This window comes from Gossypium hirsutum, chromosome D11 (genome assembly GCF_007990345.1).
Source record: "Gossypium hirsutum isolate 1008001.06 chromosome D11, Gossypium_hirsutum_v2.1, whole genome shotgun sequence".
NCBI classification, from domain to species: domain Eukaryota; kingdom Viridiplantae; phylum Streptophyta; class Magnoliopsida; order Malvales; family Malvaceae; genus Gossypium; species Gossypium hirsutum.
In genome coordinates, this window is record NC_053447.1 from 51,112,983 (window position 1) to 51,128,415 (window position 15,433).

A 15,433-nucleotide genomic window follows, 5' to 3' on the forward strand; every position below is an offset into this window, starting at 1 on the left:
TCTGACTCTTTGCTTTTCTTAACAATGTATTGATATTTTCCTTTTTAGAAACATATCTTTGCATGATGTCTTTCTTAGTTGTATTGTGACTCGGTACTTTGAACCTCGGTTAAAGTGTCTTAGAATAATTTCTAAAACCATAGTGCTCAACCATGCTAATGGGGTACTCATGCAAAATAATCATTTCTGCCAAGTCTCTTCTCTCATCCTCTTAGTGGAACTCATGTGGTGTCAAGGTCAATGTGTCACTTTTGTCAACAGGATTAGCCTTTACGCAAAACAATCTAGTTTTTCATATATCTTGACATATTCTTTTTGGACAAATTTTTAGATGATCTTTCAAGTGGGTTGTTCCAGCTTTTCTTCCACCAGCAAGAAGCTTGGAACAATGGTTGCACTCAGATTTTATGGCATCACCAACTCGTTTTCTTGTGAAATCAGTCCAAAATGATGATTTATGTCTAGTTGTTAAAGGTAGAATATAATAATCCTTTAAACCATTATTTATTGGGCTTTTATCATCATCCAATGAAATCGATGTACAACTCGCCGAAGTCGATGGTTTTGAGGGGGTAGGAACATTAGCATCTGGACTGGCCATTTCCCTAAAACATTTGCAAAGCCATAAAAGTATATTGTCAACTAAACTAAAGTGTTAGTAACAAAAGGCTTAGTATTCATTCTAGCATGAGCGTTGCATTCTCAATTTCAAGGTCACTAAATAAAGCATATATATTCACTCATTCTAGTTAATATTCTACTTCAAATTTAATGGAAACCAAATTACCTAAAAGCCAAAAACGATATCTAATTTTTTTTCTTCCGCTAGTCTTTATATATTTGGCGAGAACTCTAGTACTTTTTTTTGTTGGTGAGAAATAATTAGGTAAAATAATTTTGGTTAGAAGTTTGATTTTGTTTATCTAATAAACCAACGTGTTTATCTAACATCAAACAGAACATGAACAAAACATCACTCAATTGAACAAAACAAAACAAGAACTAATATGGACAAAAACAAGAACAAAACAAAACCAAAAAATTTAATGTAATGACTCTAGACAACAATTCAAAACTAATATAATGACTCACCTCAGAAAATATATAAAATAACAAAAAGAAAATAATGTAATAACTCATTCATTTTTCTTCTATATACTCATTACTCCACAAAGCCACTTATAATTTGTAAGCTCGTTTGCTATTATTAATTGGAGTATGGATAATGAGTAACCCTTTCTATATTGTTGATAAAGTTTCATGCTTTGAACTCATCAAAGGCTCTAGTTTCTTCCAACACTAGCTTTTCATGTTTTGGATAGAATTAAATACAGCTTGTAATTTTTTGTTAGTGACCTATGAAAACAAGATTGTAATTGAATAAAATAAGAATAGAAAATCAGTAAAACTGAACAACTAACATTCAATTACTAAAGAAAGCATACCAAATTATGATGATTCCCACAAAGAGAGTGAGAGAGAGAAAGTTGGAGGAGAATAGGAGCTTGCGGCATGGAAGCAAGAGCTTGCAGTGTGGAGTTAATTTCTTAATTTCTATGAAGCTGCAAGTAGTCAAAACAAAAAATCACTCAACTGAACAAAAAAACCAAGTACAAAACGAGATTGCAATGGAACAAAACAAGAACAAAATTAAAAAAAAACCCAACAACTAACATTCAATTACTATAGAAAATATATCGCATAGATCTGCTAGAGATGAATCCCACAAAGAAAGAGAGACTGTGCGAGAGAGAATGGGAAGAGAATAGGACCGTAGGAGATAAATGAGATGATGAAGCAGGAGCTTCAAGTTTGCAAGTTGCGACGTGGAGCAATGGTGAGCAATTTTAGGGTTTTCATGTAAAACAGAGAAAGTGAGAAACTGAAGGAGTGTGGTGTGCTAAAATTGGATGAGAAATTGTGGAGTGCTCTCCTTTTTAAAAGAAAATAGCAATGAATGTGAGTTGAGTACTTTTATCAAAATTAATTTTTTATATTTTTTTTAAATATGCTTATTATATTATGCAGGTCGGGTAAGGATGATGCGGGGCGAGGCAGGGCGGGCGTGGATGAGGTAGGTACAAGATCATACCCACGCCTGCCCAATATCCACGGCGGGTCTAATTTTATCCTCATCCTCGCCCTACAACCTGTGAAACCTGTACTCATCCCCACCTAATTGGGTGCGAAATGGAGCAAGACCCCGCAAAACCTGCCCCACTAACGCCCTTATTAACGATATAATAGATATAACCTACACAATATCACTTTTAACATATAAGTATATATAATTATAATACGATAAAGTTTATAAAACTTACATAAAAATGTATTTTACTTATATTTTTTTTAATTTAGAATCGTAAATAATTCTTAAGATGTAAGTTAAATTCCTAAATTTAACAAATTAATGTATGTTAGGACAAGAAAATAGTTAATACCTCATTTAAAATTTTTGTGTTTAATAGTTAAATAATTAATTTTTTTATGCATTTAAAAATTAAAATTAATTTAAATAAGGTTTATAAATATGGATTGATATTGAGGTTTAATTTGAGCAAATACGAATGGTGAAAATACCATATGTAAAGGTTTGAACCTAACCTAACTGGGTGAAGTTTAAGTAGATTTTTCATTATTTTTTCGTAATTTCTTTATGAATAATTATTTGATACACTAACAATGAAAATTTTTTATTCCAAAAGTAAATTCGAGATCTTTCCACATTACCCTTTATTTATTTTATATTTAATTAAATTCATAGCATTTTAAATATTGTTTTCAATTGTGAGGTTTAATAGAGAGAGAGTAAAAAAAGATAAAATTAGAGATAACCTGAAAAATTACAGTATGATATTTTGGAAATTTAAAATATATGTTTATAATACAACAAATTTTATATCAATTACATAAAAAGTATAATTTATAAAATAAATTCATATTTTTTTGAAGAAAATAATTATTACTTAATATGAAATTTATTAGGTAATTTATAAAATTAAAATGAACAATAATAAATAATTAAAAATATAATTATATTAAAAATAAATAAAAGTCTAACCATGCTTTGCGTGGTCATATTCTTAATATATATAAAAATATGAGCAGAGAGATTGTTGTATCGACAAAAATACTCTATTTTGTCCTTTATATTATTAAATTGACATAAAAATTAATATTTTATCCTTTAAATTTTGGGTTAATTATGGCATGCATGGTATTTAAGTTTTATTATGGTAATAAACTTTGAAACTTAATTAAAAAGGCATGAAATATGATTTTAAATCAAAACCCAATTTAGTATCATTTTTCCGTTGCCTATACTTGAAAAACATATAAAATTGGTAATAATAGTTTTCGCAAGAAATTGTATCTTTTATGTAACTTTTAGAATCTGATCGTAGCATTTAGGTCAAGTTTAAGAGGTTATAATTGTAATTTGGTGGCTTTTATGTTAGGTGATGACTTTTTTTAATAAACATAACTATTGCAGTAATTAAAAATATAATTCACATTTAATGGAGAAAAGGTTTAGTATAAATATAAGAATCCATATAGTTTAAATCAAAATTTATGATTTAAGCCTTTAAAAAATTCAAAATTGAAACGATGTAGAAAATAACTTCAACATTATTTAGATGATAATGGGGTAAAATAGATTTTATTCTGATGGGTGGAATATCCTTGAAGTTTTGCTGGAGAGTTTAAATGTTAAACCTGAGTTATTCAATTTCTCTTGAATAAGTTTTTCCAAACGTTCAACCATGGAAGGTGTGAGATGATTGCTCCAATCTCCCACTTCTCCTTTTCTAAAAAAATCTGCGTTTGGAATTCCAGAAGCGTGTAAGCCCTTCTTGTTCACTTCCAATTCTTTTAAGTTCTCAAAGCTACACATTTTTACTATTTCTGGAACAACTCCTTGTTTCTCTTCATCCTCTGTGAAAGGAACTCCTAAAAACATAGATAATTTTTTTAGATGAGAATTGGTATCTTCCATAAGATCTTCATATTTTAAAAACAATATTTTGTTGGGATTCTCTCGGCTTGCCTTCCAATATCCCAATACATGCTCAAAAAAGGGTCCAAATGCATAAATTCCATGGTAGAACTTGTCAAAAGCTTCATCTGGTGATAGTGGCCTTAGGTTGTTTTCTCGAAGCTTGGTACTGAAAAGCCAAAGCGAAATGAACATATCCAAGGGGTTCCTACATATGTAAACAATCTTAGAGTTGGAATCTGTAATGGAAGTAGGCAAAGAAGCATAAGGAACGTGGGTGGCAAAAAGCCTAGGCTCATAAGCACAAGCGTTTTGGAGATCAGGAAAAGGGTTGTTCAAGTAAAGATCATACTCTAAGAAACGAACCAGTTGGTGAGGACTAGAGGAAAGCAAGGGGTTCTCATCCCTTGCAAAGTGAGAGCGGTATAAAGTGATGTAAGCCAAGGCCTTAAGCCAAGTAGTGCCACATTTGGGGAAAGTGGCAAGGATAACATCAGAAGCAAATGCTTGGAAATTTTTTTGGAAAGAAATGAAAGATTTTAAAACAAGAGCTGGGCACCAAAAACCTTGATAGAAATAAAGATGGGATCCAATCCAACCATCTTCTTTAGGGAGGGCTTTCACCAGTTCTTGGAATTCATTATCCCATGACTTTTCCATTTTTTGGGTTAGCGAAAACATTTCTGCTGTATTCATGACGAAACCAGTAGCCAATCGAGAATGGGGAAAGGAAAGCACTCGAAACTAGTTTTATAGAAAATCTATAGTAGATTTAATTAAAACTGCTAAAAAATATTTCAATTAATTTAACACTGATAAAGTATGATAAAATATTTAATTACCCTTTTATATTCATCTTGAAATATTCTTCATTCTAATTTAAAATATTACTTTTATTATAACAACTAATTATAAATTTTATGGGCGACATTGTAGGTAAAGAAAATTTCAAAGCAATTATAAAACTTCACGTGTTAGGACAGAAAGTGTCAAAATAATGACATCTTATAAAATGTCATAATTATTTTTCTCCAATTAACTATTAAGCAATTATTTTATCTTTAATTAATTTAATATGAGATAAGTTTAACTGTTTTATTAAATTAATTAGTTTACTTTTTTGTTGGGGGTAATTTTGGGTTGAGTGATTATTAGATAATTAGATTTGAGTTTGTTGGAAATATTGAATTTTTAGAAACTTTGAGGCATATTCTCGATTGGTAAAAGTGAAGAGTTGAATCATAAAATTATGGTTTTATATTTTACTCCATGAGATCTTTACAACGGTATATCATATGCTAAAAATAGTTGAGTAATAAATGAGAAATTGATGCTCAAAGTAAACTACTTGTGCATATTTGTTGAGGAAAAGAAAAGCTTAGATCCCACATTGTTTAAAAACCAAGTGTGAGATGTGTATATATATGAGAACCCACTTGAAGAATTATTGAATAATTAAATTTGAAACCTAATTTTGTCTGTACAAGGGTGTAGATCCAAACCCATTGAGGTTAGGATGCACCCGCACGATGTGGATGATGTGAAATGATGAACTTGTAGATATTTTAGCCCAGCAAAAAAATGCAGATTTCGTATCTTTATTTATGGAAATTTTTAAAATTCCTCCATATTGAATACCTATAAAAGCCTAAAGAATTCTTCAAAAATTTTTACACACACTCACACCGAGTTTATTTTGCTCTCCAAAATTATTCTCTTTTTCCTCTCCATATTTTCCAACGTTTTGGTAATAGAAGAATGCAAGGTTTGTTCGTTGATTCCTGCAGATATGCTACTGCTTCGGTCATCTTGTTGTTATATCCTGGGAGACAGTCGACCAACGTTTCTCTAAGTACCATAGGAGCGGCCGAATCTGTCTTAAGGAAATTGTGTAAAATAAGCCTCAACATCTAGTAAAACTTGATTCTTTTATTCGATTTCTAGTTTTCATAATCTTATTTATTGGTTTTTCGTATCTGATATTTTAAATATAAATTATGTAAATTATTTTATTTTATATAAATATTTGTTTCTTTATATTTATATTTGTTCGCTAACGCGTTTTATCTAATAATCTTAAGACAGACTTTTTATTATTTTGCAATTCTCTAATCTGAGACAAACGAGACACCAAGGTGAAAGAATGAAAAAAAGTTGTATATTATTTGAAAATAAAAATTAAAATTGAATAAAATTTGTTTTGGGATTTATTCCCGCCGTTCAATAGATTTTATTCCTTTTTTTATTTTTTTTCTAAGCGAGAATTAAAATTAAGTAAAATATGTTTTGGGATTTATTCCCGCCGTTTAACAGATTTTATTCTATTTTTTATTTTATTTGTAAACAAGAATTAAATTAAATAAAATCTGTTTCGGGATTTATTCCAGCCGTTTAACAGATTTTATTCCATTTTGATTTTGTTTCCAAACGAGAATTAATCAAATAATTATGTTTCGGGATTTATTCCTACCATTTAACAAATTTTATTTTGATTTTGTTTCCAAACAAGATTTAATTAAATAATCCAAGTTATATTTTCTCACTTTAAACATTAGGCATGTGAATTATTAGGCAACAAATAATCATTAAAATAAGAGAAGATAGGCAATTTTAATTTTGGCCAAACTAGGTTTAAACTCCCCATTTCCATTTTAATTTTGGCCAAATTGAGTAATTTATCATGCAACCCCTTAAAATTTGAAAACCCTAAGTATTTAGCCCTAATTTTTCTAATTACCCTAGGATTTTGGTTTCTTTTATATTTCAACTTGAATTCTCTTTTTTTTTTCTTTTCTCCCCCTTTTTCTTTTCATCAAATTGGTCAGCCCATTGTTAAAATTATTTTTGCTCTCAAATATCAAATCAATTCTCGATAAATCGACTATCTACCGATTGTTGAATTCATCGTTGATAGCCTCCGTAGTTCCATCAAGTCTGGTAAGTACATCTCATTCTAAAATTTATACCCGAAAATTCGTAGAATTTCTATCTAATATTGATCTTTCAAAAAAACTAGTCAATCTATCACGGTTCTTGACAAATTTCTCGATAATCTTGATGAATATTAAAATCAAACATTAACCCGTGTGAAATTGTTGTTTGAAGGATCCGTTTTAGGTACATTAGATTAGACTTGATATAGTGGGACGTTGATTGAGCTCCTGGTGAAAGGTGTGTATTCTTTTACAAGCAAATCGGGGTAACCCTTGCCATGGAATATGGCCAAACAACCAGCCACATGGATGAGTGGGCCACCCATGTGGACTATATGGCCCTTCACATGACCATGTCCCTCTAAAACCTAGGTTTTTTTAATTTCACACGACCTCAGTTTGTTACACGACCCAACCACAAGGCCGTGTATCCCCTCCACATAGCCCAGAGCTTTCCACATGATCTGATCACATGACCATGTGTCCCCTATTTATTAGAGTTTACAATTTTGTCCCCTACTTTAAAATTTTTACAGTTTTACCCCTATTTTTCTAATTTTATAATTTTCACCTATTTTTTAAATTTTACAATTTTGCTCATATTTTTTAGATTTTACAATTTTGCCCCCTATTTTTTAGATTTTACAATATTTCTCATTTTTTTAAATTTTACAATTTTGCCCATATTTTTTAGATTTTAAAGTTTTGCCCTTATTTTTAGATTTTACAATTTTACCCAAAATTTTAAGATATGTTCAGTTTAGTTCCTGATTGATTCCCAAACTGTTTTAGCATATTATATTATTCAATTGAGTTCCTGGTATTATGGATTATGTTAGAATCCATGAATTGATTGACCATACTAATATGGTGTTTATATAATTGCATGAATTGTTAACAATACGTATTATTATTGCTTCGATGTTTGCGACTATACGTATAATATGTTTTATGGCACTGTTAAATCGAACATTTAATAAGCATGGCATTTGCTACTGAGTTGATCTATTTTAAGCATAATACTTGCTACTATATTGAACTGCTATAAGTATATAATTGTTACTATACCGAACTGTTATAAGCATATTGATTGCTACCATACTACTTTGTTAAAAGTATATTAAATGTTATCGTATTGATCAGTTTGGGCATGACATGTTGCATTGCATGGGGTGAGACTATATGTATGGAGGAAGTTATAGCAATTTGTCTGCACTGTTTAGTGGTTTATCCACACCATATTAGCAACTTTTATTTGCACTGATTAGCGGTTTATCCACACTGTATTAGCAACTTTTATTTGCATCGAATTAGTGGTTTACCCTCACTGTATTATTAGTTTTTATCTACAAATGTGTTGTGCATCCACAACCTACTAACAGCTTGTCTACAAAAACTGTTTTATAAAATAAAACCTCGATGGTTCATCCATCCTTTTTATTATTAGTGGTTTATCCACACCATATTAGCAATTCATTTGCAATGTTTAATGGTTGATCCACATCTGTGGTGTAAAGGAAGAAGAGTTCTTGGGAATTCATATTGTGGTGTGTAGCAATGGGGTAGAATCTTTTTCCAATAAATTGAAATTGCATTACATTCATAAGACATGCACATGGATATGAACACTAAGTTGTTGTATTGATTAGTTTATCTGAATTATCAATATTCTGTATTGCTAATTAATTGTGATTTATTCTATGAGTTGATTATTCTGCTTGATTGATCTACTGTTTGCACTGGTTTTCTTGTGACTAAACTCACATTGAGCTTCATAACTTACTCCCTTTTTATTTCTGTAACACCTCAAAATTTTTTTTTTGTAAAAATATGACACAAATATCTGTCTGCAGTAGTGGTTAAGTGTTCTAGATGTGTGTATGAGGTCCCAAGTTCAAGCCATGCCTTCGGCGAAATTTTGGAATTTTTTTCTAATTAAAGTCTTATCCTTATTCAATGGGCTTAAGTTTAATTACTTGTAAAACCATATCAGAATGAGCCTACTGGTTCAGGTGGTAAGGGAGTTGGAGTGTTGGAAGTTCTGTGTTTGAATCTCTGCGTAAACGAGAATGTTAATCTTTTTACTCGGTTTCCTAGAAGAGTTGTGCAGAAGATGGATTCTGAGTAGTGGATTGTTAGTAGGTAGTTAATTGAGAGAAGATAGGGGAGTTGGGATTTTGGGAGTTATCATGATTTTTTTTATTATATTCTTTTCAAAATTTGTTTCTATCTCTTTCTCTCCAAAATTCTGACATCGACTTTCTTCTTCACTTTTTTCTTCGATTTTTTGCAGCTTCCTGTTGGATTTTTCATCTGGTAAGTGATCTATTTTGGCCTTTTTCCTTTGATTTGGGGTCTAGCAACGTCAGTTTATGGTAGTTAATCAATGTATCCTGTGTTTATGAGAAGATCAAGGTGCTTGGGTTTCCCAGTCGGTGCTTTAAGCGTGCGAATTAACGTTGCTCGACCTAAGGTAAGATTTTAATCGATTTAAGTGGGTTGTCCATCACTTTTTGTTTAGTTTAATGTCATTTTAAGTGTTTAATTTCGGGTTCATTTGGTTAATTTTAGGTATTGGAGTGCTCGAGAGTGTTTTTGCAACAAAATAAAACCAGGTGTACCCGAAACACAAAAATAAGGGATTCGGTGAAAAGCTAAAATTGCTTGCTGTTTGGATAGCAGCAGTAGGCTAACTTTGAAAAATCACCATAAATTGTGGAAATTGAGTTAGAGGATGAAAAAAATATAAGATTAATTATATTTGAGTCTAGTTTCTCATAGATGAAACGAGGTAAGCAAAAGAATTTCATATTATGATATATTTGAATTTTAGTGAGATAGGGTCAGAATGATTTCGGAATCCCCTGTCCTGATTTTGAAAAATTATTAAAAATTATATAAAATAATTATGGGTTAGAATTTATATGTTTAAAATCTTGAATGAGTTTACTTTCAAGAGAAATAAAAGGGAACATCATTAGAATTCTGTATGAGAAGATAATTAATTTTTAGGGTAGAAAGGTCGAAACTGTTAGACAATAGAACAGGGGAAGCTTTAAAGAATAAACTGTACTTATTGGATAAACCAATAATTCTGAAATTTTTATGATAAGAAGATATGTGAGTCTAATTTCAGGGAAAATTTACAGATCTTAATTCGAAATTTTGTAGCTTAAGATACAAATAATTTAGTAACAGTGACTCAAGTAGACAGCTTTAAAAGATCATATGAGTAAATAGTGGAAACACATATGAATAATTGACTAGCATAGGTTACATTAAAATGGATCACGAGGCTAAGGCCAATTTAGGTCATGTGGGTCACACAGGCGAACATCATGGGCTTGTAGGCCCATTTTTACTGTTTGACTGATAAGGTTGCACAGGTCGCCCAAGTCGATTGTGAACCTACTGTAGGGTCAGTAATTTTACCTAGGCCCCTAATTGATTGAAATGACTATATGACTGGTATGATTAAGCCTGATGATGTCCCACTGATTTGATACTGTATGCCCTATTTACATGCATGGTATTATGTTATAGAGCATGTCATATATGTATATTGCATTACATTGGGTTGGGGGATTATAATGTTCGGAGGAAGTGTAATAAAACGCCTCGAGACTAATTTAATGGCAGCTCAGCTGCAAACTACTGTCTAGTTCCGCATTCAATACTATTTGGAGTGTAGGGATGGGTGGGTTGATTATATCCCCACACGAAGTGTAGGGTTGGATGAAAATAGTGTGTAAAGACTGGATGGCTAGGATTTTTGTGACTGCATATCTATTACTTCTACTAATATTGTGATGGGCTAAAGCCCTATTGCATGACTGTTTTTGTACTTAGATGGGCTAAGGCCCAAACTGGACTGATACTAATACTGAAAAGGGCTTAAGCCCAGACTGTGATTATCTGTTTACTGTCTGTACATTTATATAGGGATTGCACACTGAGTTTACGTAAACTCACCCCTTCTGTTTAATCTTTACAGGTAATCCTCAGATATAGGCAGATCGGTGCAGTGGAGGACTTAGTGGTAGCCACACAACTTCTTTTACATTGTTTGTTATCTATTTATGGTTTTACTTTTATTTGAGAGTATTTAGCTGTAATTAAGACCTTTACGGATTTTGGTTTAAATTTGGTTTTTATACGATTTTATGATTTAAATTTGCTAGTGTTAGGTAAAACTCGGGTTTTCAAATGAAATTAATAATTTATCAAAAATACCATGAATGCGCAAACTATTTAAAAGTTTTCGCAATAAAATAAAAACGTTTTGAAATTGAATAATGATTTGCAAATGAATATTGTTTTAGAAACGAACGACACGATTTGAAATTAACCTAAAGTAATGAAAAAAATGGTTAAATAAAAAAGAAAATTTAGCGATGACATATTTTTCGAAAAGCACTACCCTGTGACATCGTCAGGTTCGGCCATAACGTCTAGGCCGAGTTTGGGGTGTGACATTTAGTGGTATCAGAGCCAGGTTACAAAATTCGACTGTGGATGTGAATTTTTAAGACGTGATTTCTGAGAACTGATTTCTAATTGTTTTTACTAAAAGTGTGGTACACTGAGTCTCCGGCGTCGATCCAGTAAGTTTTTTGAAACTGTGAATTGTTTAAACTAAAACTGAAACTATCTTTGATGGTATATCCTGAAACTGCTATAGGTAGTATATACTGAGACTATTAAAGATAGACTATACTGAAAACACTTAAAATAGTGTATACTGATACTATAGTAAAAGTGATAAACCTTGATTGACACTGCGATGGATGAAACAAACTTTACACTTCTAATACTGTTTTCATAAAACATCTGTTAATAAACACTGGAATTGTAAACTGATGTATAAAACTGTTAATACTGATAAAACACAATTAGACAATGAACACCAGAGGTACTCGCGGACGGGGTACTAGAGGCCAAGGTAAAAGATATAAAGGGGCTCGAGCTGAGTCCTCGTAATCAGCTAGTCTTCCAAATTTGGATACGAGTGAGACGCCAGTATCGCCTGCTACTGAGACTGGGTCTCAAGATCACATGGCTAGGGACGATGCATTGTCTTAGGCTATGTTAAGGATTTTGGAAAGGGTTGTTGGGCTTAATAAAGGATTTGGGGGCCGAGGGTCGGTTACAGAACGACTCCATTCCAATGGAGCTGAGCTATTCAGGGGTGTCACTAGGGTCACCTCTAGTGTGACGAAGTACTAGATTGAGGCCACAGAGAGAATCATGGATGATCTAGATTTCACCCCTAAGCAAAAATTAAAGGGTGCAGTCTCGCTACTGTGGGACGAGGCTTATTAGTGGTGGCTGACTGTTAAGCAGGGCACTAAGCCCGAATGTTTGACCTAGGAGTTCTTTAAAACCGTCTTCTAGGGGAAATATGTCAGAGCCAGTTATGTGGATGCATGTAGGAGGGAGTTTCTGAATCTTACATAGGGGGATCGATCAGTGGCCGAGTACGAGGCCAAGTTTCTGAGACTGAGTCGCTATACGCGAGGTATAGTGGCATCTGAGTATGAGCGATGTGTCCGCTTTGAGAATGGCTTCAGAGGTAATTTAAGAGTTTTGATATCCTAGCAAGGGGAGTGAGATCTTTCTGCCCTGGTCAAAAAGGCAAAAATCACCGAAGAAGATATGGAGGTAGTCATGGTCGGGGAACGTCGAAACTACTTATCTAATGCGATCTCTACATTGGTGGCAGAGAAGTTGGTTCGTAAAGGATGTGAGGCATTCTTGGCCTTGTAAGTGTTTCAGATTCTAGGGACTCTACGATTAAGGATATCAGAATGGTAAAGGATGTTTCGGACGTCTTTCCTAATGAGCTACCAGGTTTACCTCTGAATCATGAAGTGGAGTTTGGGATAAAGCTCCTTCTTGGTACAGCTCCAATGTACATCGTTCCCTATAAAATGGCACTAAAGAAGCTTGTGGAGCTTAAGGCTTAAATTCAATAGCTTTTAGATCGTGGGTTCATCTGCCCTAGTGTGTCTCCATGGGGAGCACCGGTTATATTTGTAAAGAAAAAAGATGGATCCATGCGTATGTACATCGACTACAAGCAACTGAATAAATTGACCCTTAAGAATAAGTACCCCTACCGAGGATAGATGATCTGTTTGACCAGTTTCGAGGAGCTTCAATTTTCTCCGTGATTGACCTTCGATCTGGATATCATCAATTAAGGGCTAAGGAGGCTGATGTTCATAAGACGACGTTTAGGACTCGTTATGGTCACTATGAGTTCCTGGTGATTCCATTCGATCTAACGAATACACCGGCAGCTTTTATGGATCTGGTAAACTGAGTGTTCCAGCCCTATCTAGACCGGTTCGTAGTGGTATTTATTGATGATATACTGGTGTATTCGAAAACTAAGAATGAACAGGATGAACACCTCAGAGTGGTTCTATAGGTTTTACGAGAGAAACAACTGTACGCCAAGTTCCGTAAATGTGAGTTTTGGTTACGTGAAGTAACGTTTTTGAATCATGTGGTTTCTGCTGATGGGATTAGACTCTATCCTTGAAAGATTGAAGCTGTCTTGGATTGGAAGCAGCCTAAGACTATATCTGAGATCCGCAGTTTTCTGGGACTACCAGGGTATTATCGATGATTTGTGGAGTGGTTTTCTTTGATTGCGACACCATTGACTAAGCTGCTACGTAAGAGTGTGCATTTAACTGGATTGGTGCATAGCAAGAGAACTTTGAGAAGCTCAAGGCTGTATTTACTGAGGCCCCTGTTCTAATACAGCCAGAGTCTGGAAAAGAGTTTACTGTTTACAACGACACATCACATGTCAGTTTAGGCTGTGTGTTTATGCAAGAGGGTAAGGTAGTAGCGTACGCGTATCGTCAGCTTAAGACTCATAAGGTGAATTATCCAATGCATGACTTGGAGTTGGCCGCAGTGGTGTTCGCACTGAAAATCTAGAGGCATTACTTGTATAGTGAGAAGTGTATCATTTACACTGATCACAAAAGCCTCAAGTACCTCCTCACTGTACTATTGAGTGTAGATGGATTGAGTTGCTTAAAGACTACGACTGTACTATTGAATACCACTCTGGTAAGGCCAATATGGTGGCCGACGCACTAAGCCGTAGAGCTATGACTGACCTGAGGGCGATGTTTGCTCGCCTTAGTTTATTTGATGATGATAGTTTGTTAGCATAACACGAGTTAAACCGACATGGATAAAGTAGTTTAAGGGTAACAAGAAAGAGGATGAGTCGTTGGGACTTCGTTTTCGACAGGTTGAGAGTGGGAATATTGAAGATTTTGTACTACATAGTGAAGGGGTACTCTATTTTCGTGAGAGAATCTGTGTATCGAAAGATACTGAATTGAGGTAGTCTATACTGTAAGAGGCACATAGTAGCCCTTATGCTATGCATCTTGGCAGAAATAAGATGTACCGCGACCTTCGAGAGTTATACTGGTGGCCAGGTCTTAAACGAGAGGTTACTGAATTTGTGGCTAAGTGTCTGACATGCCAGTAGGTTAAGGCTGAGTATCAGTTACCTTCGGGTTTGGTACAGCCAGTCAAGATACCATTATGAAAATAGGAGTGAGCAACGATGGGCTTCGTTAGTGGGTTTCCTTTAACACTCACTAAAAAGGATTCTGTCTGGGTCATCGTGGATCGATTAACCAAGTCTGCTAACTTTATCCCGGTAAGGACAGACCTTTCTCTTCAGAAATTAGCTAAGCTCTACATATTAGAAATAGTGAAACTGCATGGGGTACCTGTCTCGATCATTTCCAATCGAGATCCTCGTTTCATGTCCCGGTTCTGGAAGAAGCTTCATGAGGCTCTCGGTTTAAGATTAAACTTTCGTACTACTTTCCCTCCTCAGACAGATAGTCAGTCGGAGAGGGTGATTCAGATACTGGAGGACATGTTGAGAAGTTGTGTTATTAATTTCCGAAGCAGTTGGTAGAAGTACTTGCCATTAGTGGAGTTTGCGTATAATAATAGCTTCCAGTCTAGCATCCAAATGGCACCTTACGAGGTACTGTACGGTCATAAGTGTCGCATTCCTTATGTTGTACTAAGTTGGGCAAGCGACGTGTTCTGGGTCCTACGTTGGTCTCTGAGACAGAGGATAATGTTAGATTGATTCGGGATCATTTGAAAGTGGCTTTTGATAGGCATAAATCGTATGCAGATTTGAAGATGCGTGAGATCGAGTATTATATGGAGGACTTAATTTTTCTCAGGGTCTCGTCATGAAAAAAGGTCTTGAGGTTCGGTCGCAAGGGCAAGTAGAGCTCTCGGTTTATTGGACCTTACTGCATTCTGAAACGTGTGGGACCTATTGCTTATCAGTTGGAGTTACCTCCAGAGTTGGACCGTATTCATGATGTTTTCACGTCTCGATGTTGAGGCGCTACCGCTCTGATCTCACACGTTGTTTCTGTTGAGGAGATTAAGGTTATACCAGACTTGACTTTCAAGGAGGAGTCGGTTCTGATTCTGG

At 34.1% G+C, this 15,433-nt stretch overlaps 1 protein-coding gene across 1 annotated transcript; it reads right to left on the reverse strand.

The window, feature by feature from the left end:
• Window positions 1-3,530: 3,530 nt before the first annotated feature.
• LOC107911434 (cytosolic sulfotransferase 15) lies at window positions 3,531-4,783 on the reverse strand. The gene has a single exon (XM_016839257.2). It carries the CDS (start codon window positions 4,691-4,693, stop codon window positions 3,662-3,664), a length of 1,032 nt encoding a protein of 343 aa, XP_016694746.1. The 5' UTR covers window positions 4,694-4,783; the 3' UTR covers window positions 3,531-3,661.
• Between the last annotated feature and the right edge of the window lie 10,650 nt (window positions 4,784-15,433).